This window comes from Triticum aestivum, chromosome 3A (assembly GCF_018294505.1).
Source record: "Triticum aestivum cultivar Chinese Spring chromosome 3A, IWGSC CS RefSeq v2.1, whole genome shotgun sequence".
NCBI classification, from domain to species: Eukaryota; Viridiplantae; Streptophyta; class Magnoliopsida; order Poales; family Poaceae; genus Triticum; species Triticum aestivum.
In genome coordinates, this window is record NC_057800.1 from 654,777,895 (window position 1) to 654,802,001 (window position 24,107).

Genomic DNA, 24,107 nt, shown 5'->3' on the forward strand with positions numbered 1-24,107 from the left:
TGTGCAGTTCAATTTGAGGTACAATAAAAACGTAAAAACGTCTTATATTTTGGTACAAAGGGAGTAGTTGCTTATCACGTGAACTGTGTATGAGGGATAATAAACAAAAACATCTAGACTTCACAAGCGGAAAAGAAGATTGTGGAGAACATGCATGGAAGAGTGTAGAATGGAAGAGAAGGCCGCGGATATGGTGGATCTCCATTAGAAATAGTGTACCAAGTACTACAATCATACTAGATGCTTCTACTCTAGATCATAGCACGACATGGCAGGATCTAATCTAAAATCTAGCAAAATAAAGAGGAGACTGACCAAGAGTATAGATAGATAGATGCAGATATATTGAGTCAAGATTTGAACCGAAGAAGAATCAGGCAGCAGGGAGCGTGCCGCAGCCCTAACCCTGACCAGACCACGACCGAACCCAACCAAAACACCATTCATCGCACGCACGCTTCCAAGCAAGCAACGGCGGTTTCGCCCCCTCGCCCCCGCATTAATTGCGCTCCCATCCCTCCTATCCCCTCCCCTGCTCCGCTCCTCCGCCTCTCCCCATCTCTCTCTTCCTCTGCTCCGTCTCGCCCCAAGACTCCCCTTCCCCTCCTCCCTCCGTGTCCCTCAAGATTTCCCTCCCCTCCCCTCCCTCCCTCCCACCCGCGCCCCGGCGTATATATACGCGGCCCCGACCCGAGCCATTCCACGCTTGCTGCAGGGGTGGCACACGCGCCACGTTCCTTGGACTCGCCGGCCGGCCCTGAATTGATGGATCGTCGGGCGCCTCCCCCTCCTTCCTCGCTCTCCGGCGCCTCGAGTCCCCGCTGCCGCTTCGACGCGGCGTGGAGGGCGCTCCGGAGGCGCGGCGCCGCGGCCGCGGCGGCCCTCGGGCGGGCGCTCGGCGCGCTGCTCACCTTCGTCTTCGCCGTCGGTGCGTGCCCGGTTCTGCTTCCTTGCTCTTCCTTCTCGCTCAATGTTTTGCTACCCGTAGCATTGGTGTCTGATTACGAATCGAGTATTAGGTGGAGTGGAACGGCACCCTTGCCGGTGCAATTTTGGGTTCCTCTGCCATTCTTGCTTCCCGGTAGTCTGCTGGATTTGGCAGCAGGCAGGAATTTCGGATCATTCTTTGCCACTTTGATCACGAGACATGCTAGGCTTATCTTTAAAACCCCCCACTTCTCAGTTTTATACAGGTTTAGGTCCATCACGGGGGCGTCCTCTGTTTTCGTCCTCTGTTTAATTCGCTGCTGTATGGCGTATCTGCATTGGAATTGTTCCATGAGTAGCTCATGTGGTGTGTAAATGGTTGGTACAATTAACAATTTTATCTGAAAGTTCGCCTCGTTGTAATTTTATCTTGCAGTGGGTTCACTGGTCGGGATCTTCATCGGTGCCTTCATGGGGATGTCCACGGAAAGCGGCATGCTCCGGGGCGCCGGCGTGGGGGCGGTCTCCGGCGCAGTCTTTTCTATTGAGGCTGTTGAATCCTGCATCGAGATTTGGAGATCTAGCGAATCCGGAAAGTATAGCTTTCTCTTTGTGGTGAGTATGGAAGAATCATCCGGTGACCTCTTTTCTTTATGTACTATCATCAAGAAAGGTGGAGGATCATTTTCATGTACCTACCCAAGCACATACCTCACTACGATGTTGACTGGCAGGAATTATGAAATTTGCTAACTTAGGAAACCATGGAAACATTTGCTTCTCAAGGAGATAATATTGCGTTTCATTAGTTGTTGCACTATGTTATGGACATTTTTGTGTGAATAGGTGAAGCAGCAATTCATAAGCAGAATTAGGTTTTACTTGTTCTGATATTCTGTTTCGGTCTTTCAGCTAGACATCATCTCTAGCCTCTTCAGTGGACGAATTGTTTGGGAGAAGGTCAGTCCAGCACTCCAGCGTGCAGTGCAAAGTCAGGTATATAGCTCTCCATATAAGCTGGTTGTAAATCCATAATGATTGATTGTGTGATATCTGTGCTCTCTAATGCCTAAAATGGTAGGATACCTAGTAACCGTGGCAGATTCTAGGAGAAACAAATCTTATATTCATCTAATATAAGTAAAACAGTGAAACACTTTCAAACCTACAATTTATGATGTAGCAGATTCTTAGCATTAAAATGGTTAGGTACATGGAAAATAACATTCTCCCGCTCTCCTGCAATGGAAGTTTCTAGTCATGGGAATATCTAGAACTAGATTGTGGGGCTAGAGAGACCAAAGCATTAAATGTCTTGTTTTGGCGTCTAAAGTGTGAAATTCTTCAGATATGTATGCGTGGTATTATCTTAATAAAACAAATAAACAATCATGCTATTTTGCAAACTATACTATATAGCAGCATAGATGGTAAATACTCAAGATAAATAATCTATGGTATTAAATTGAGAGAAAAAAACCGTTATCCAAGATTAAACTTGTGAGTGACCATTTCACACCATCTGCTATTTAGGACCATAGAATGTTTCCTTCAGTGTACATACTCTATCTGATTCAATGTTTTTTCTACCGCAGATGAGTTTAATGAGTACACCTTTCATTGACAACAACGACCTTTTCGAAACCGGCTGCACGGGTGGTATGTCAAGAGCCCTGATCAATAAGATCCCAGCAATCAGGTTCAGCGCTGCAACCGATTCTGATCAGGAAACCAATAAGAGCTGCTGTTCTGTATGCCTTCAGGTTAGTTACTGTTCTTGACATGCATTATTCTCAGACTCCCACTAAATAGAAGCCAAGAAAAATAGTTCCTCGTGCTGACGACATGCTAAACTACTGACCAGGACTTGAGACCGCAGCAATTTGTGAGAGCCTTGCCTCAGTGCCAGCACATTTTCCACGTGCGATGCATCGATGACTGGCTTCAGAGGAACGCCTCCTGCCCACTGTGCAGGGCTGGTGTTCACATAGACCACCTGTGCTTATAATTGAATACCCGTGCTCGCGTTCTATGATCGTGAAATAGTCTTGTATACATAGAGGTTTTCTTTCTTTCTTTCTTTTGCCAGTCTGTGGAGTGGGGCAACGTTTCCGGCTGCACGTTTTCTTGTCATAGCAATAACGTGATATGTGCATTATCTAAATGGAAATGACTAACAAGCTACAGAATTATGGGCCATGTGTTTTCTCTGCTGATAGCTACTGGTACTGACTTTGTAAAGGTGAATTCGCTTGCAATCTTGTCAAGTGCTGCAAGTAATGAGTCTTTATACAGCGCAACTGAAGGTTGGTGTTAATTGTGCTGTGCCGCCATTGTTTGGTCAGACAGCAACGCTTTCAAATCAACAGCTGCCTGCTTGCGTCGTTAATTTTTAACGCAGACTTCTTGCCCAAGGTTGTGTAGTTTGTGCCTTTGCAAGTTACCCTTGTGTTTATATGAAAATTGCAAACTATTGAACAACCTTATAAGTAAGTTCTAATACAAATGATTCATGGTAGAAATAGAAACGGAGCTGCCTATGTTCCTTTTTTTTGTTTGAACAAAAAAAATTCTCTACAGCTAAAATGTTGCTTTTTTTTTGAATTGTTTGGACTGCTTATCACTTATGTCACGTGGTTAAAATGTTGCTAGTTGAAATAATGTGTTTGCGTTAACATTTTGTTGTGCTATCGGGTATTAAAATGGGTCGGACCATGTTGCCCAATGCACATGAAGCCCCTTAACGCCTGTTCGGTAATCACCCGCTTTCAGAATCTGTGGAGCGGGAAAACCGCAACTCCTTCGATTTGAACAGCAGCTCCGTCAACTCCGCTCCCGGAGTTGTGGAGCGGAGGGGTACCGAACAGGGCGTTAGTATTGGACCATTGGCCCGGCCCCACATCCCTGAGCAGAAGAGAGAGAGGGGCCAGGTCCGGGCCGGAGCGGTCTGGCCTATTGCCATCCTGATTGAAATGGGAAGAGCTTCTTCATGTCGTCTCTGAGGAAAAAAAACCGAGGCTGCTAGTTGCAATACATGGTGGGAGCAAACGGAACCTCTCCATCATGCTGTTTATAGGGAGAAAAGTGACGTCCCTTCTCGCAGAAGATGCAACGCAACAGCGAAATTGATTGACACTGCAAGATAGCTACAGCCATCAAGGTTTTAATAACCATGTTTTATGGCTATTGATGGTAAGGTGACCAGTCGACATTGTCGTTACTTCGTGTACAAGAGTTTAAACCATAAACCCTCTTATTCCATTCTCAATATGGACTACTAGTAGGACCCTGCTAGAATGTCTCGCATACATAATTGCACACAGTGCCCTACCTAATCATACGAGCCCCTTCGAGAGACTGAGCCGACACATCATTTTAATATTTGACGAAGTCACCACAGACACCTCCGTAATCGACGGAGACATACATAATTGCTTTCTCAATGTAATGTAAAAAAATAAATACCTAATTGTATTCTCAGTTCCAAGGTTTCCTTAAGATGGTCGCAAAGACAGAAACAAAAGATAGAGGGATCCAGTGAACATGGCGGAGAAAGCCACGTAGCAGTGTGGTCTTGGTGCTCCGGGGGAAGGCGACTGGGAATGACACGCGGATCCTCCCGTGTCATATCTGTAGATGGGCACACAACAAATCGATACATACCAGCGCCAAATCACACAAATCAGGAAGGAATTCGACTTGACAACGGTTGTTTGTAGTTAAAGTTAATGAGTTGTCTGGATACAAGAGGGGTCAAGGATGAGAAGTCAGCAATCATGGAGATGGGGAATCAGAAGCAAGCAAAATGGGGGAACTGAGTACATGGATATGAGAGAGAGAGAGAGAGACCCTATTTTGCGCGTAGGTCATTACTTGCCTACCAATCGCGTACCCCGCCCCCCTTCTTGACTACGTGTATTTGGGCCGGCCCATTAGCTATTTCCAGTTTAACTGTTTTTTTCCTACCTTTTTTCAATTCGTTCTTTTCTTTATTTTTTTCATTTTCTTTTATTATTTTCATGTTTTTTCATTGCATTAATTTTCATTTAAAAAATCATGAACATTTAATAATTTTAAATACTTTTTGAAATCCTGAATAATTTTCAAATTCATGATTCTTAAAAAAAATTACAAACATTTTTTAAAGTGAATTTTTTTAAATTCGTGAACATTTTTTCTGCAACCCATGAATATTGTGCTTGAACTGAATATTTTTTAAAAAATAGGGGGACAATTTCAAAAATTCACAAACATTTTTTTGTTTTGAAGATTTTTTTTGTAATAGATGCACATTTTTTGAATCAGCTACTCCCTCCGTTTTATAATATAAGATTAGTGTCAAAAGTTCTCTTATATTAGAAAAAATGAAATGATAAAACAGGGCGCCTCGCATAGGGGCCGGCCCAAAATGGCACACTAGGCGAGTGGGGGTGCGCGTTCCGCCCCCTCCCAGCGTGCAGCGCGCCAAATAAGACCTACCCGCTCCGGCAAAACATTGATTGTCCCCAAGCAATGACATGCTCATGTCGCAGTCTCAACATGATAATTTCTGCATTGTAATCTCAGCAAGCAGTACGATCCATCACATCATCCCTTGCGTCAGTTGTTATAACCTCTATCGATAATGCAAGAACTGCCGGCAGATAGGATCCGAAGTCATGTACTGAAACTTGGTTCCCAAAATGATCAATGGACAAAATACCCAAGACATGTCTTGGTAGGAATTGGATACCTACCAGGGCGTGGTCTCAGGTTGTAGGGATGGAAGGAGGGATGGCGTGGAGGAAGGCGTGGTCACCGGCGCTGGGGCGTCGTCGTTGCGTGCGCGCGTGAGAGAAAGAACGCAGGGGCAGCGGTGTAACGCCCCGAGACCGATGCGCCAGGTGTCTTCCAGTTATTTGTTGTTGTTGTCTTGTCTTTTCTTGCGTGTTGCATCTTGCCACGTCATCATCCGCATTGCATCTGCATGTTTTCAAAACTTACATCCGTCCTGTTTCCCCCAGTTCCTTCCGTTGTCCGTTCTGAGCCCAGACACACTCGCACACGCCCGCGGCATGTCTGAAATATTATTTTATAAGTGGCCGGAAAATGTTCTCGGAATGGGATGAAAGTTGGCGTGCGGTGTTGTTATGTTGTTAGCAGGTCGCCCCAACGGTTAACTATAGCGGCACTATAGCCGGTCACACGTCGGACGTTTTCGGTCTCCGGAAACCGTTGCCGGGCTACCTTCTCTTCTCTCCTCTCAGCCCATCGCACTCTCCACAGCCCACCTAGCCCATCTAACCCCCCTCTGATCGGAGCCGTCGGATCACGATCGGAGGGCTCCGGAAGCCCCCAAATCCCCCTAACCTAGCCCCTTTGTCTATATATAGACCTCCCCCTTTCATTTGTGGAACCCTAACCCCCTCCACGACTTCTAGCCTTCCCCTCGGGATCCCTGCAGCCGCCAGCCTCCTCCCTCCTCGATTTCAGCACCAAGCCACCCCGCCACCGCCACTTGTCGCCGGCCCAAAGGCCGCTGAAAGGATCGATATAGTTGACTAGAGGGGGGGGGGGGTGAATAGGCAACTAACAATTTTTAGCTTTTCTTTACCAGATTAAACTTTGCATCAAAGTAGGTTGTCTAGATGTGTAACTAGGTGAGCAACCTATATGATGCAACAACAACAAGCACACAAGCAAGCAAGGGAAATAACACAAATAAGTTTGCACAAGTAAAGGTACGAGATAACCAAGAGTGGAGCCGGTGAAGACGAGGATGTGTTACCAAAGTTCCTTCCTTTTGAGGGGAAGTACGTCTCCGTTGGAGCGGTGTGGAGGCACAATGCTCCTCAAGAAGCCACTAGGGCCACCGTATTCTCCTCACGCCCTCACACAATGCGAGATGTCGTGATTCTGCTATGGTGCCCTTGGAGGTGGCGACCAAACCTTTACAAACAAGGTTGGGGCAATCTCCACGACTTAATCGGAGGCTCCCAACAACACCACGAAGCTTCACCACAATGGAATATGGCTCCGCGCTGACCTCAACCATCTAGGGTGCTCAAACACCCAAGAGTAATAAGATCCGCAAGGGATTAGTGGGGGGAATTGAATTTCTCTTGGTGGAAGTGTAGATAGAGGCCTTCTCAACCAATCCCTAGAAAATCAACAAGTTTGATTGGCTAGGGAGAGAGATTGGGCGAAAATGGAGCTTGGAGCAACAATGGAGCTTAGGGTTGGAAGAGGTGGTCAACTCGGAGAAGAAGACACCCCTTATATAGTGGAGAGACAAATCCAACCGTTATCCACTTAACCAGCCCGCGCCCTGCGGTACTACCGCACCAACCGAGCGGTACTGCCGCAAGGGCTCACGGTACTATCGTAGCGAGCCGTGGTACTACCGTGGCCATGGCAGGAGCTAGTCCAGGCCTGTAGCAACGAAGCTGGGGCGGTACTGCCGCTCGCGCGGTACTACCGCACCCCCTTGCGGTACTACCGCAAGGCAGGATTGGACTAGCCCGGGAAGGGCGCGGACAAACAAAAAAAACGTCCGTGGCAACTTCTGCTGATTATCAAATAGTGCAAAAATTCGACACGGTACTACTGCTCAAGGCACGGGTACTACCGCGTGGGGAGCGGATATAAAAAATTACATCCGCCCCTACTTCCGCTTATGGTGTTGTGCTGGACGAGGACTCACGGTACTACGGCTCCCAAGGAGCGGTACTACCGTGACCACTTGCGGTACTACCGCAGGGGCCTGCGGTACTACCGCTCCGAAGAGCAGTACTACCGCATGCCCGAGAATAGCAACACTAGGAATTCTTCTTTTTGCACAAACACAAAGAAACGGAGGATGCTCCATAGTGCTAAGAGAAAGGCGGTGCAAAGAGGAGTAAACGTGTACATGACGATTCCACCTAAACCTTTCCAAAGCGGACCCCCTCTTAATAGTACGGCTTTCCTACGACTCAAATCCACCAAAAAGGGACATAGAAAAAACGCCATTTTCAATAATCTTCGAGGGGCACCAAACCGTCTTGTGCCTAGTAATGAAATATCTGAAATACTCAAGGTACACGATTAGTCCGCAAATGCATTGTCATCAATCACCAAAACACCTTAGGGATAAATATGCCCTTACAATCTCCTCTTTTTTGGTAGATTGATGACAATACGAGATTTGCACACGGGACCAAGAATAGAAATGAGCAAACCATACATCTCTAAAATATAGACGGGCTCCCCCTAGATGTGTGCTATTTATATAAGTGCTTTGGACTGCACGGCACACATACTAGGATCAACACTCCCCCTATATTTTATAGACATGGCATATCTTGCAATAATAATGCTAACACTAAGCACGATAGTAAATAAGAGCATAAACTAAGTAGCACAATATATCATAAGCTCAGTAAGGTGCGATATATAGAGTGCATATGTCTTACACCATATGATCGATAAGTCTCACAAGCTCAAATAAACTCAAACCAAACCAAAGCAAACAAGGTTCAACCAACCAAACACAAGCAAAGCAAACACGACATGATACAGCAAATCCCTACACTCTCTCTCCCTTTGGCATTGAGACGCCAAAAAGGCAGAGATGACACCTACAACACAAGTGGTGGCTCAAGCAGAGTAGTTGCTCGCACGCTCTTCGTTGGACTCGATAGCGGGGATGGGCTCCTCCTCAGAAACATTGCACTTGTAGCCTTGTTTTGCCATCCATTCGGCCTCTGGAGTGATGTGCTCCTTGGAGCCGCCAGAAACATCCTCTCCAAAAACCCTCATGATCTTCTTGTCGCGGAGGCGACTCTCCTTGAGGCAGCATGAGTCCGGTACTGCCCCTTGGCCTGCATGCAGAACAAGGCCTTCATCTTGGCCTTCAGCTTCTTCGCCCATGAGGGCTCAGTGGAGGGAGGTGCATATCCAGCAGAGCTGTCCTCAGCTACATTCTCCTCCTCAATCTCCTCCTCATCAACAGCCCTCTTAGCAGCCGTAGCCTCAGCACGAGTAGTAGTGTTAGCCAACTGGGCTTGATGCGGAGTCTAATGGGGTCATGACGGATCCAGTCAGGGGCCAAAAACTCCTCAACGAGATAGAGCTTCTCCCAAGTCTTCGATATCAGGAGGAACAGATATGGACCATAGATGGGTACCTTGCGGGTGAACACCGCGAACCGAAGCTCGCACCACATGATATGTGAGACATCAAGTGGTTGAGTCTGAGAAACACGCGCCTCCTCACAAATGAGCAACATGTCCACAAGATAGGCATGCACCTTGTCCTTGTCCCCAATGCGTGGAAAGAGGGAGTGGCGGAAGATCCGGTGCATGATGTCAAGGAATGGGTTGAGCACCCACGTCGTATTGTCATTGGCCAGTTTCTTCTCAACATAGAACGACTGCAGCTTGTCCTTGCTAGCTGACTCGGCGTTGGCATGAGGGCGAACACCAACAGGCGTGTGGAGCCCCTCATCAGGAACTTTGAGCAAATCCATGAACTCCTTCCAAGTAGCAGTCAACTGACGTCTATTGGTCATCTAGGTCATCCTCCGATCCTCACCAGTATGGAAGTGGACCGAAGCAAAGAACTGGGCCACCAGCTCGGGGTCAAAGTCCAGGTGGAAAGATATCACATCCTCAATGGCAAACTGCTCCATGAGATCCAAGGCCTCACCAAAGTAGTCACGATGCTTATCATCCCTCATGTGATGCATGTCGATCCAGTGCACATCCACATACAAATTCTGCTTGGCCTTGATCACATCCAAGTAAATGAGATTCTGCTGCTTGGTCCAGAACAGTTCATTCCCTCTGAAGTTTGCACGAGGATTCGCATAGGGGTTGATCTTCGTTCGAGAAACAAATCAGCAAGAGGTATCTCATCCATGCCCTTTCATGGTTCCTTGAACTTGCTAGCAGTGGTCTTGACATTGCGCTTGGGGGCACTGGAGCCCTCTGGAACATTGTCGGTGTCAAAACCGGCGGATCTCGGGTAGGGGGTCCCGGACTATGCGTCTAAGGCGGATGGTAACAGGAGGCAGGGGACACGATGTTTTACCCAGGTTCGGGCCCTCTTGATGGAGGTAAAACCCTACGTCCTGCTTGATTATTCTTGATAATATGAGTAGTACAAGAGTTGATCTACCACGAGATCGGAGAGGCTAAACCCTAGAAGCTAGCCTATGGTATGATTGTATGTTGTCCTACAGACTAAAACCCTCCGGTTTATATAGACACCGGAGGGGGCTAGGGTTACACAAGGTCGGTTACAAAGGAGGAGATATACATATCCATAGTGCCTAGCTCGCCTTCCACGCCAAGTAGAGTCCTATCCGGACACAGGACAAAGTCTTCAATCTTGTGTCTTCATAGTCCAATAGTCCGGCCAAAGGATATAGTCCGGCTGTCTGGAGACCCCCCTATCTAGGACTCCCTCAGTAGCCCCTGAACCAGGCTTCAATGACGATGAGTCCGGCGCACAGTGTTGTCTTCGGCATTGCAAGGCGGGTTCCCCCTCCGAATACACCACGGAAGAATTTGAATACAAGGACAGTGTCCGACCCTGCAAAATAAGTTCCACATACCACCGTAGAGAGAATAATATTTCCACAAATCTAATCTGCTGACACGTTTTGGCAGCATGACATCATGCCACAGCCCGGTAATTATTCGAACCATTTTTTTAACCAGCCCCGCACATAACGCGAGGCGGTTTCTTGACACGTCTTGTCAAAGCAGAGATCGTGTTCCCCTTATTACATGATTCTCATCAATACGGACATGGGTAACCCAACCGCGCCATCAATTGCGGCGCTTGGTGGATAAGCGAGTTTTACCAGGCTAGTGGGGGCGCATAGTTTAGTCCGCCCTTATAAAGGGATAAGATCTCACCTTTTTCTACCCACGCCTTCTTCCTCCTTGCTCATCCATTCTCGCGCACTCGAGCTCCAGCGCCCAAGTCCGCATCCTCCTCCTCAACTCTCTCCAAAACATGTCCAGAGCGGGAGGCAAGTGGATGGCCTCCTCCGCCACGGAGGGACACATCAAAAAGTTATGCTGAGCCGGATACTTAGCCGCGGATATCGCGCACCTGCTGCCAGCCGCGGGGCAGGTCATCCCTACCCCAAAACCTCACGAGAGGGTGGTCTTCCTCCCCCACTTCGTCCGCGGACTGGGGTTTCCCCTCCATCCATTTGTCCGCGGCCTCATGTTCTATTATGGGCTGGACTTTCATGATCTGGCCCCGAAGTTCATCCTCAACATCTCGGCGTTCATCGTCGTGTGCGAGGCTTTCCTCCGCATCCGGCCCCATGTCAGCCTGTGGCTGAAGACCTTCAATATCAAACCGAAGGTGGTGGGCGGCCAACAAGCGGAATGCGGTGGAGCCATGGTGGGCAAGATGCCCAACGTTATATGGCTCGAGGGCTCCTTCGTGGAGACCATAAAGGGGTGGCAATCGGGGTGGTTCTACATCACCGAGCCGCGCGACACCAACTAGGTGGCGGCCCCTGAGTTTCGATCCAGATTCCCCACGCGGCTCACTCCTGGAAGGAGAAGGGCATGTCCTGGGGTTCATTGGTGGATCTGGATGGACTCCAGAAATGTATCCGGAACATGATAAGCAAGAAACTTAAGCTTGTCAACATAGTCCAGGTCATGCTCTTCCGCCGGATCCTCCCGTGTCAACAATGGGATTTCAATTTATGGGAGTTCGACCCGGCCCAACACTAGACTCTAAGCGAGCTCTTCGACACGATGCATAAAGACGTCTGGAGGGTGCTGTTCAAGGGCGTCGAGGTCCCTCCCTCTCTTACCGAGGACCGCGGGCTAAGCGCGAAGCGTTCTGTGAATCCGGTAAGTTCTGTACATCTGGTAGGGTGTTTATTTCCCATAGCTTAACCATGCGCGGGGTCTGAGCTCCCATGCCTTTGACAGGACTGGGTGGAGACATCGGAGCAGATTAACTGTTCGGCCCCTCTGCCCGAAGACACTGCGGACGCTCTCCTGACGGAGATGCTGACTCCGGCTCCTTATAAGGTGCCGGAGAAGACCAAGAAGAAGGCCAAGGGAACCCGAAAGAGTTCCTGGTGCCAGGTGGTATCGGACTCATCGTCCGATAACTCCGCGACACACTCCTCCCATGAAGACAAGGAGGAAGATGAAGATGCTCCCCCTCCAGCCGGGGGAGACAAGAAAAGGAAGGCCGCCCCAACCGGGGAGGCCGAAGGGTCCAAGAAGGGAAGGACTCTTCTTTCGGACTGCTCCACCACCGCCGCCGAAGGCGAAGATGAGTGGCTGCTCAGGGCCAAGCCCGTGGCGAAGTCGTAAGTATTCGGATACCAGAGTAACTCATAGCATACCTTTGTCGTACTGCTTCTCCTAACGCCGAATATGATTATGCAGACCGTCCCAAGCCCGTATCGACGTATCCTCGTCGGACGGCTACTTGGATTCGTCGAATATGGATAGCGATCCACTTCCGACCGCCTCCTCCCCTTGCCCTACGGACAGTGCCGATGTATTGTCTCAAGGGGCACCAAGCCGGGGGAGACAGTCCCGGAGATGCCTCAAGGCAACCTTCCGGACTCCAGGAGCAAAGGGAGCAAGGCTCTCGGGGGCTCCAAGTTCGGCTCTCAGCTGAACACCGCGCCGGAACCTCCAGTGGTTCCGGACTCGGGCAGGCGGCCCCCTTCCAAAAGGGGTAAGACGCCCGTGCCGGTGACCTCTGTCCATCCAGAGGCACCGGACAACCTGGTGGGAGCGCTTCGCGGCGCTTCCATCGACGAAGAGCACCGCACTATTATGAGTGTGGTGATCAAGAAGGTTCAGTCCGCCAAGAGCGGACTGACTGAAGCCTGTGCCAGCCTTCTAACAGGCTTTGAGGTAAGTATTTAAAATATAGGAAAAATATTACCGCATAGACAGTAGCCCCTGATGCTCTGTTTGGTGTTCACAAAGAAAAGACAAATAGAGGATCAAATAATATCTGCAGGAGTCTAATATAAGTATGTCTATATGCGTATGCAGGCTTCGCTGTTGACCTCTGCTGCACTGACTGCGGAGGTCACCGCACTGAAGCAGGACCTCGAGGGGTCCGAGAAAGAGCTCGGCCTTGCCAAGAGGCAGCTCGAGGAGAACAAAGGTAAGTAATACCTTGTCTATAGATATACCTTTGTTCTCCTCGAGCTGCCTCTTGGCAAGGCCATAAAGCGGTCCGTCTGCATTGAGGGTGCACGCTGGGCCTTTGCCCGTGCGAAGGTGCACTGGGCCAAGATGGACGCTGAGAAGCTGGTGAAGGAGGGTCGCCGCAGGGCAAGGAGCATCGCCACCCCGAAATGTATTATGAGGGTGTCCTGAAGGGTGCCCGTCTTGTAGTGGACGAGTGTACGAAAGATGTAATATTTGAATGAACTTGCTCGTGTGATCCTGTATTATGAAAACTTGTTCATATGCGCTATGCAACGCTTGTTTGAATTTAAAATATTACCTTTTGTTCGGCTGTTTATCAAATCTGAGAGATGGCTAGTCGTCGGCTTCTGCCCCTATGCCACGAGTGCTGGGGTGTTCGGGATAAACCTGAGCACTCTTTTTCCCATTTTTGGGTCCTTCGAGGGAGGTGCTGAGCACAACGAACAAGGCAATCAGACTATAATGCTTTATCACTCTCACTTAGCCATATAATTCTATAATTTTAAATTTTGGCGAAGCCCCTAGTATTCGGAAGGCCGAATTCGGGGTGCTATACACGCCTTAAGCCGGACAAAGCCGACTCCTCTCTCTAAGCTGCATAAGTCTTTAGGGACTCGAAACCTCTCGAACAGCGACAAGTCTCTCGCCTTATCATGACAGTCAGTTTTAGCTTTCTCTACTGAGGTGCTTAGCCCAGCTGAACCGGGGCACAATCGCAGTAGTTCTCCCAGTGCTACCTTAGCCGATATAGCGAAACGTAAGGTACCAAAACATGGGAGCCGGGCAAACCCAACTATTGACCCAAGACATGATTCGGAGCTGATGCATATAATGCTATAAGTTCGGGGTGCCGCACTGTCGAAAGTGTTTGGACTTCTCAAGCCGTATTATGGGGAATGCTTAAGCCCCTAGCGTACTGGCCGTACTAGAGTGTACAGGTGCTGGATGTAATGAATGAACATATACATATATATAAAAAGAAGAATAGAAAATGCAATAATAGTCCAGTGCTATGCATTGTTTATTCAAAAAGGTGCGTTAAAGCGGAATGATACAAGTAGTGCGATAAGCAAAAAGTAGGACTATTTGACATGTCCCCTCCAAGGGAAAGCTGAGGAATGGTATTAAAGCAAGTATTTCACTCGTTATCGTTATCCACCTAGGAGTTCCGTGGTGTGACGTAGCTTTCTGCCTCCTTGGTTGCTGCATCATGTGTTCAGCAATCATACTGCCGGACAGGGTTTCCAGAGATTAAAGTCCTGAAAGAGAGAAAAATAACAAAGCGGGAAGCCCCTAGTGCGGTTGAGCCGTGTTTTGGGGCGTGCCGCAGTCGTGCCCCCCTCCCCACCTATGCCCATGGTAGTTTCAATGCGTAATTATGTACGCGTGGCACGGATTTCGCCGTGTGGCTGGGACTGGGGTGGGGGCCGCATTGCTATGCGAGCTCGAAATGTGCCAGGCGGTCTTGTTGCCGATTACTCCGGGCGCGCTTGAAGGTGTCTGGGTCCTTAATCACCGAACTAGTGGATTGCCTTAAGAGGCTGCTTTGCGCTTCTGCTGCGAGGGCCACAGTGTGCTCCTCCGTACGGAGAGAGCTCTCTGTGTTTCCATTAACTGTGATGACCCCCCGAGGTCCTGGCATCTTGAGCTTGAGGTATGCATAATGCGGTACCGCATTGAATCTCGCAAATGCGGTTCGCCCGAGCAGTGCATGATAGCCACTGCGGAATGGGACTATATCGAAGATTATCTCCTCGCTTCGGAAGTTATCCGGGGATCCGAAGACCACTTCCAGTGTGACTGAGCCTGTGCAATGGGCCTCTACACCTGGTATGATGCCTTTAAATGTCGTTTTTGTGGGTTTGATCCTTGAGGGGTCTATACCCATTTTGCACACTGTGTCCTGATAAAGCAGGTTCAGGCTGCCGCCGCCATCCATAAGGACTCGAGTGAGGTGAAATCCGTCAATGATTGGGTCTAGGACCAGTGCGGCGAATCCACCATGACGGATACTAGTGGGGTGGTCCCTGCGATCAAAGGTGATCGGACAAGAGGACCATGGGTTGAACTTTGGGGCGACTGGCTCCAACGCATATACGTCCCTTAGCGCACGCTTCCGCTCCCTCTTGGGGATGTGGGTTGCGTATATCATGTTCACCGTCCGCACTTATGGGGGGAACCTCTTCTATCCTCTGGTGTTCGGCTGCCAGGGCTCCTCCTCGTCATCGCTATGTGACCCCTTATCTTTGTTTTCGGCCTTTAACTTGCCGGCCTGCTTGAACACCCAACAATCCCTGTTGGTGTGGTTGGCTGGCTTGTCGGGGGTGCCGTGTATTTGACACGAGCGGTCGAGTATACGGTCCAAACTGGACGGGCCCGGAGTGCTTCTTTTGAATGGCTTTTTCCGTTGACCGGGTTTAGAGCCTTTGAATCCGGCATTGACTGCCGTATCCTCGGTATTGTCGCTGTTAATGCGGCGCTTGTGTTTGTTGCATCATGACCTGCCATTGCCATCCTTGGTATCCGAAGTACCTTGGTTCTTTTATATGTTATTGCCGCGAGCCAGCCAACTGTCTTCTCCCACACAAAAGCGGGTCATGAGTGTCGTGAGGGCAGCCATAGATTTCGGCTTTTCCTGGCCAAGGTGCCGGGCGAGCCACTCGTCGCGGATGTTGTGCTTAAAAGCTGCTAGGGCCTCTGCATCCGGATAGTCGACGATTTGATTTTTCTTTGTTAGGAACCGTGTCCAGAATTGCCTGGCCGATTCCTCTGGCTGCTGAATTATGTGGCTCAAGTCATCGACATCTGGTGGTCGCAGATAAGTGCCCTGGAAGTTGTCAAGGAACGTGGCTTCCAGATCTTCCCAACATCCAATGGATTCTGCTGGCAGGCTGTTGAGCCAATGCCGAGCTGGTCCTTTGAGTTTAAGTGGGAGGTATTTGATGGCATGTAGATCGTCACCACGGCCATGTGGATGTGCAGGAGGAAGTCCTCGATCCATACGCAGGATCTGTTGTGCCGTCGTATGATTCTATATTTACGGGTTTGAAACCCTCTGGGATTTGATGATCCATTACTTCGCCTGTGAAGCATAGGGGGTGTGCAGCGTCTCTGTACTGGGCTATATCGCGACGCAACTCAAATGAGTCTTGCCCGCTGTGTTCGGCCCGACCGGATTTACTTTTACTGTATTTGGTGTGACGGTTATCGTCTCGCATAGTGGCCTGCCCTCGTGATCCATAGATCGATCTTGCATGTTTTGCTTTGTCCTCCAATACGTCTCACAGGTCTAGCATGTTTCCCCGTGCCTTGTCATTTTTATTTGAGAGGCGTTGGGGTGCGGGCTGAGTTTTTGGCTGAAATGCCTCCCTGTCGCGGCCACGAGGTGGCCGGTCAGCCGCATCATATGCTGGAGATGTAGGTTTGAGTGCTTCCTCCTCCAGTCGGGGTAGCAACCTACGCTTTGGGTAACTCTTGGAGGGGCGTTCGAGTTTATATTCCTCGGCCGCAAGGACTTTGGTCCATCTGTCAGCTAGCAAATCTTGATCAGCTTGAAGCTGCTGTTGATTTTTCTTAAGGCTATTTGCCGTGGCTATAAGCCGGCGCTTGAAGCGCTCTTGTTCGACGAGATCCTCAGGCACGGCAGATTCGTCATCGTTGAGGCTTGCCTCGTCTTCGGAGGAAGGCATGTAATTATCATCCTCCGCCTCTCCATCTGCCGCTCTCTCCAGAGGGCTGGCTTCTCCATCCTCCTGCCCTAAATCTTGCTGGAGGGGATTGTTGTCGTCCTCGGCACTGTCCGGAGTGGTATTATCTCCTGTGCCGGTGTCACCGCTTTTGCTTTGGCGAGACTTAGAGCGGCACCGCTGACGTTGGCGCTTGGGTTGCTTCTTGGAGGGGTCATCCTCCGCTGTCTCATCGCCATTGCCTTCTTTGGGTGTGTCCACCATGTATATATCATATGATGAGTTGGTTTTCCAGTGCCCTGTGTGGGCAGTGGTTCTTCTTCGCCTCCCGCATCGTCGTCCATACGGTCGATGTCTTCGGAGTCGAAGTCGAGCATGTCGGTTTAAGTCATCGACAGTGGCTACTAAGTGGGTGGGCGGCGAATTTCTTCGTCATCCGCATCCCAATCCTGCCGGACATAGTTCGGCCAGGACTCTCCTAACAAGGAGAGAGACCTTAATGAGTTTAGTATGTCGCTGAAGGGTGAGTGCTGAAAGATATCCGTGAAGGTAAACTCCATGATCAGCGCTGAGGGAGTCCTGGATTAGGGGGTGTTCGGGTAGCCGGACTATACCTTTAGTCGGACTCCAGGACTATGAAGATACAAGATTGAAGACATCGTCCCGTGTCCGGATGGGACTTTCCTTGGCGTGGAAGGCAAGCTTGGCGATGCGGATATTCAAGATCTCCTACCATTGTAACCGACTTTGTGTAACCCTAACCCTCTCCGGTGTCTATATAAACCGGAGGGTTTTAGTCCGTAGGACAACTTCATCATATAACAACAATACCATAGGCGAGCTTTTAGGGTTTAGCCTCCTTGATCTCGTGGTAGATCTACTCTTGTACTACCCATATCATCAATATTAATCAAGAAGGACGTAGGGTTTTACCTCCATCAAGAGGGCCCGAACCTAGGTAAAACATCATGTTCCTTGTCTCCTGTTACCATCTGGCCTAGACGCACAGTTCGGGACCCCATACCCGAGATCCGCCGGTTTTGACACCGACATTGGTGCTTTCATTGAGAGTTCCTCTGTGTCGTCGCTTTTAGGCCTGATGGCTCCTTCGATCATCAACAACGATGCAGTCCAGGGTGAGACTTTTCTCCCCGGATAGATCTTCATCTTCGGCGGCTTCGCACTGCGGGCCAATTCGCTTGGCCACCTTGAGGAGATCGAAAGCTACGCCCCTGGCCATCAAGTCAGGTTTGGAAGCCTAAACTGCACGGCTGACATCCGCGGGGACTTGATCTTCGACGGATTCGAGCCACAGCCAAGCGCGCCACACTGTCTCGATGGGCATGATATAGCTCTACCACCGAACAGCGCCTTGGAGGCCGCACACGCATCGGTTCCGACCATTGATTCGGAGCCTACTGCGCCGATCAAGGATCAATGGTTGGATGCTGCCTCAGGGGCTGCGATCTCAGAGGCGATCGAGCCGAACTCCAGCCCCACACTCCGCATGGCCCGTGACTCTGAGGAGCCGGATTCATCTCTGAACTCCGAGCCCCCCGCGCCCCTGCCGATCGAATTCGATTGGGCGCCGATAATGGAGTTCACCGCCGCGGACATCTTTCAGCACTCGCCCTTCGGCGACATCCTCAATTCTCTAAATTCTCTCTCTTTATCAGGAGAGCCCTGGCCGGACTACGGCCAACAAGGTTGGGATACAGACGATGAAGAAATTCAAAACCCACCCACCACCCACTTCGTAGCCACTGTCGACGACTTAACCGACATGCTTGACTTCGACTCCGAAGACATCAACGACATGGACGACGATGCAGGAGATGAACAAGAACCAGCACCTGTAGGGCGTTGGAAGGCCACCTCGTCATATGACATATATATGGTGGACACTCCAAATGATGGAGATGGCGATGGAACAACGGGGGACGATACCTCTAAGAAACAGCCCAAGCGCCGGCGTCCGCGGCGCCGCTCTAAATCCCGCCAAAGCAAAAACGGTGATTCCAGCACGGGAGATAATACTACTCCGGATAGCGCCGAAGAACACCCCCTCCAGCAAGATTCAGCACAGGAGGACAGAGAAGCCAGCCCTCACGAGAGGGCGGCGGACCAAGAGGTTGAGGACGATAATTATATGCCTCCCTCCGAAGACGAGGCAAGCCTCGACGACGACGAGTTCGTCGTGCCAGAGGATCTCGCCGAACAAGAGCGTTTTAAACGCAGGCTTATGGCCACGGCAAGCAGCCTCAAGAAAAAACAGCAACAGCTTAGAGCTGATTAGGATTTGCTAGCTGACAAATGGACTGAAGTCCTTGCGGCCGAAGAGTATGAACTCGAACGCCCCTCCAAGAATTACCCAAAGCGCAGGCCGCTACCCCGACTAGAGGAGGAAGCACCTACATCACCAGCGCATGACATGGCCGACCGGCCACCTCGTGGCCGCGACAGAGAGGCCTCTTGGCCCTCCACTCAAGCCATGCCCCGACGCCGTGTCAAGCATACTAAGGCACAGGAAAATGCGCCCGACCTGCGCGACATACTGGAGGACAAGGCAAGGCAAACAAGATCGATCTACGGATCGCGCAGGCGCCCCACGGCACGTGACGGTGATCGTCACTCCGGATGCAATAAATCCGGCCGGGCCGAACTCAATAGACAAAGCTCCTTCGAGCTGCGTCGTGATATAGCCCAATACAGAGGCGCCACACACCCACTATGCTTCACAGATGAAGTAATGGATCATAAAATCCCTGAGGGCTTCAAACCCATAAACATCGAACCGTACGATGGCACAACAGATCCTGCGGTATGGATCGAGGATTATCTCCTTCATATCCACATGGCCCGCGGTGATGATCTAGACGCCATCAAATACCTCCCACTCAAACTTAAGGGACCAGCCCAACATTGGCTTAACAGCTTGCCAGCAGACTCAATTGGTTCTTGGGAGGACCTGGAAGCCGCATTCCTTGACAACTTCCAGGGCACTTATGTGCGACCACCGGACGCCGATGACCTAAGCCACATAATTCAGCAGCCAGAGGAATCGGCCAGGCAATTCTGGACACGGTTCCTAACAAAGAAAAACCAGATAGTCGACTGTCCGGACGCAGAGGCCTTAGCGGACTTCAAGCATAATATCCATGACGAGTGGCTTGCCCGGCACCTGGGACATGAAAAGCCGAAATCTATGGTAGCCCTCACAACACTCATGACCCGCTTTTGCGCGGGAGAAGACAGCTGGCTAGCTCGCAGAAACAGTTTAACCAAGAACCCTGGTAATTCAAATACCAAGGACAAAAGCGACAGGTCGCGTCGGAACAAACAAAAGCGCCGCGTTAACAACGACAGCAACGAGGATACGGCAGTTAATGCCGGATTCCAAGGCTACAAATCCAGTCAACGGAAAAAGCCATTCAAAAGAAATACTCAGGGCCCGTCCAGTTTGGACCGAATACTCGACCGCTTGTGCCAGATACATGGCACCCCCGAAAAGCTAGCCAATCACACCAACAGGGATTGTTGGGTGTTCAAGCAGGCATGCAAGTTAAGAGCCGAAAACAAAGATAAGAGGCTGTATAGCGACAACGAGGAGGAGCCCAGGCCGCCGAACAACGGTGGACAGAAGGGATTTCCCTCGCAAGTGCGAACGGTGAACATGATATACGCAACCCACATCCCCAAGAGGGAGCGGAAGCGTGCGTTACGGGACGTATATGCGATGGAGCCAGTCGCCCCAAAGTTCAACCCATGGTCCTCCTGCCCGATCACCTTTGATCGAAGGGACCACCCCACTAGCATCTGTCATGGCGGCTTCGCCGCATTGGTTCTAGACGCAATCATTGACGGATTTCATCTCACAAGAGTCCTCATGGACGACGGCAGCATCCTGAACCCGCTTTACCAGGATACAGTGCAAAAAATGGGCATAGATCCCTCGAGGATCAAGCCCACCAAAACGACCTTTAAAGGCGTCATACCAGGTGTAGAAGCCAACTGTATAGGTTCAATCACACTGGAAGTGGTCTTCGGATCTCCAGATAACTTCCGAAGCGAGGAGTTAATCTTTGACATAGTCCCGTTCCGTAGTGGCTATCACGCACTGCTCGGGCGAACCGCATTCGCAAAATTCAACACGGTACCGCACTATGCATACCTCAAGCTCAAGATGCCAGGCCCTAGAGGAGTAATCACGGTCAATGGGAATACCGAACTCTCCCTCCGAACGGAGGAGCACACGGCAGCTCTCGCAGCAGAAGTACAAAGTAGCCTCTTTAGGCAGTTCTCCAGTTCGGCCTTCAAAAAGATGGACACTGTCAAGCGCGCCCGGAGTACCCTACAACAAGACCGCCTGGCACGTTCTGAGCTAGCGTAGCAATGCGGCCCCAACCCTAGCCCTCGCGATATAGCGAAACCAGTGCTTCGCGTACATAACTACGCTCTTGAAATACCATGGGCACAAGGGAAGGGGCACTATCACGGCACGCCCGAAATACGGCTTAAACCGCACCAGGGGCTGCCGGATCCCTTTTTTTTTCTTTTTTTCTCTTACTCTCAGGACTCCATACTTCGGATGACCCGTTTGGCAATTCAACTGCCGCACAAATGATGCAAGATCCAGGAAAGCAGACAAGCCACGCCGCATTATGGAACTCCCAGGTGGTCTCTATTGCGAGCAGTATACCTTTTTTTTAATACAATTCCGCGGCCTGCCCCTGGCCAGGACATGTTAAATAGTCCAATTTCTTTTGCTTATCGCACTATTTGTATCGTTCCGCTTTCATAGCAGCCTTTCTATAAACAATGCATATCTTTTTGTCTATTTTTTGCATTATCCTCTTTTTATATATATGTTTATCAATAACATGTTGCATCCGTACACTGTGGTACGGCAAAAATACGCCAGGGGCTTCAGTACCCATCAATATGGCATGCGAAGTCTGTACACTTTCACAAGTGCGGCACCCCGAACTTATAGCACTATATGCATCGGCTCCGAATCATGATTTGGGTCAATAGTTGGGCTTGCCCGGCTCCTATGTTTTGGTGTTCCGCTATATCGGCTAAGGTAGCACTAGGAGAACTACTGCGATTGTGCCCCAGTTGAGCTGGGCTGAGCACCTCAGTAGAGAAAGCTAAAACTGACTGTCATGATGAGGCGAGAGACCGGTCGCTGTTTGAGAGGTTTTTTGAGTCCTTAAAGACTTATGCCGCTTCGAGCGAGGAACCGACTTTGTCCGGCTAAGGCGTGGATAGCGCCCCAAACTCGGTCTTCCGAATACTAGGGGCTTCGCTGAAATTTAAAATTATAGAGTTCTATGGCTGAGTGAGAGTGTTCTAGCATTATAGTCCGATTGCCTTGTTCGTTGTGCTGAGCGCCTCCCTCGACGGACCCAATCATGGGAAAAAGAGCTTTCAGGTTTATCCCGAACACCCCAGCACTAGTGGCATGGGGGCAGAAGCCGACGACTGACCATCTCTCAATTTTTTGATAAACGGCCGCATAGAAAGTAATATTTTAAATTCAAGCATTGCTTAGCGCATATGAACAAGTTTTCAGCGCACAGGATAACACGAGCGAGTTCATTCAAAAATTACATCCTTGGTGCATTCATCCGCCAAAAGGCGGGCACCGGCCAGAACATCCTTGTGGAGCTCGACTAGCTGCTTCAGCTGGTCGCTCAAGGGCACAGGGTGTCCGGCCTCAGCGTACTGAGACCAGAACACCTTCTCCGTCGAGCTGCCTTCCTCGGCTCGGTAGAATGCGGCGGCATCGGATACGCTGCGGGGAAGATCTGTGAATGCCCTTGGAGAGCTCTGGATTCGGGTAAGTAACAAGTAGTTTACTTTTATATGTATGCTTTGCATAGAGAATGCCTTACCCGCCGCTATCTTTTTCACCGCATCCAATTCCTGGAGGGCCTTCTGGGCTTCGGCCTTGGCAGATTTGGCAGTTTTAAGGGCCGCTGCAAGCTCGGACGCTCGCGTCTTCGAGTCGAGCTCCAAACTCTCATGTTTTTTCATGAGAGCCTGAAGCTCTTGCTGCACCTCGCCGACCTGCGCCTCAAATTTCTCCCGCTCGGTGCACTCCATGGCCGCTCTCTTCTTGGCCTCGGACAGCGCCTGCTTGAGGGTCGCCACCTCAGTTGTGGCCCCTACAATAAGCAGTATACTCCTGTCATTTTTTGCAATTGCGTCTTCTTATAGGCATTTTTTTCTATAAGGTATCTCTTACCTTCTTTATCCTCGAGGTGCCGTTTGGCAAGGCCGAGCTCTTGCTCGGTCCGCTCGAGACCCTGCTTCAGGGCACCCACCTCTGCAGTCAGTGCGGCGGTGTCCAGCAGCGAAGCCTGCATACGTATATCGACTCCTTTTTAGTTAGACTCCTGCGATATTTAATAGATCCTTTATTCGGCTTTTCTTTCCGAACACCAAACAGAGCATCAGGGGCTACTGTCTATGCGGTAATATTTTTACATATTTCTACTTACCTCGAAGCCTGTTAAAAGGCTAGCACAAGCTTCAGTAAGTCCGCTTTTGGCGGACCGAACCTTCTGGACCACCGTACTCATGATGGTACGATGCTCCTCGTTGATGGAGGCGCCCTTAAGCACCTCCAGCAGATTGTCCGGCGCCTCCGGTTGGACGGAGGACGCTGGCTCAATAGGCTTGCTCCTCTTGGCAGGAGTTCGCCTGCCGCGGTCCGGAACCGTTGATGATTCCGGCGCAGTGTCCGGCTTAAAGTCGGACTTGGAGCCCTGGGGGGTCTTGTCCCCTTTACTCCTGGAGTCCGGGAGGTCGCCTCGCGACTCCTCCTGGACCACCTTCTCTTGCCCCGGAGCTTGTCGTGACGCCACTTCAGCGTCATCCGCAGCACAGGGGGGAGGCAGCGGGTGGAACTGAATTCACGTCTGATGAATCCAGGGAGCCGCTCGATGACTCGTCGAGCCCGTCCTTGGGCGGGCTGCATGATTATATTCGACATTAGGGAAAGCTGCGCAACAAAAGGAATATCATGAGTTACTCTGGTATCCAAACACTTACGATTTCGCCGGACGCTTGGCCCTGTCCGGCCACTCCTCTTCGTCCTCATCGGCGTCGGGGGCGTAGTTCGGCGGAGGGGGTTTCCTCTTCTTGGACCCTTCGGCCTCCCCTACTAGGGCGGCCTTCCTCTTCTTTCCTCCCCCCACTGGAGGGGGAGAGGTCTCTTCTTCCTCCTCCTCGTCTTCACGGGAGGAGTGCATCTCGGACTCATCAGACGACGAGTCCGACACCACCATATGCCGGGAACTCTTTC

General features: G+C 50.4%; 1 protein-coding gene across 1 annotated transcript; it reads left to right on the top strand.

The window, feature by feature from the left end:
- The first annotated feature begins 589 nt into the window (after positions 1-589).
- LOC123062967 (NEP1-interacting protein-like 1) lies at positions 590-3,174 on the top strand. The gene is made up of 5 exons (XM_044486677.1): positions 590-928; positions 1,364-1,542; positions 1,840-1,923; positions 2,523-2,690; positions 2,792-3,174. The coding sequence occupies exons 1-5, from the start codon at positions 766-768 to the stop codon at positions 2,933-2,935; spliced, it is 738 nt and encodes a 245-aa protein (XP_044342612.1). The 5' UTR covers positions 590-765; the 3' UTR covers positions 2,936-3,174.
- Positions 3,175-24,107: the final 20,933 nt, after the last annotated feature.

Bases quoted from the DNA above. Each gene is read 5' to 3' on its own strand.
- LOC123062967 (XM_044486677.1), top strand. From the start codon at position 766: ATGGATCGTCGGGCGCCTCCCCCTCCTTCCTCGCTCTCCGGCGCCTCG. The intron at 1,924-2,522 runs GTATATAGCTCT...TTTCTACCGCAG, and splicing joins AGCGTGCAGTGCAAAGTCAG to ATGAGTTTAATGAGTACACC. The intron at 2,691-2,791 runs GTTAGTTACTGT...ACTACTGACCAG, and splicing joins GCTGTTCTGTATGCCTTCAG to GACTTGAGACCGCAGCAATT.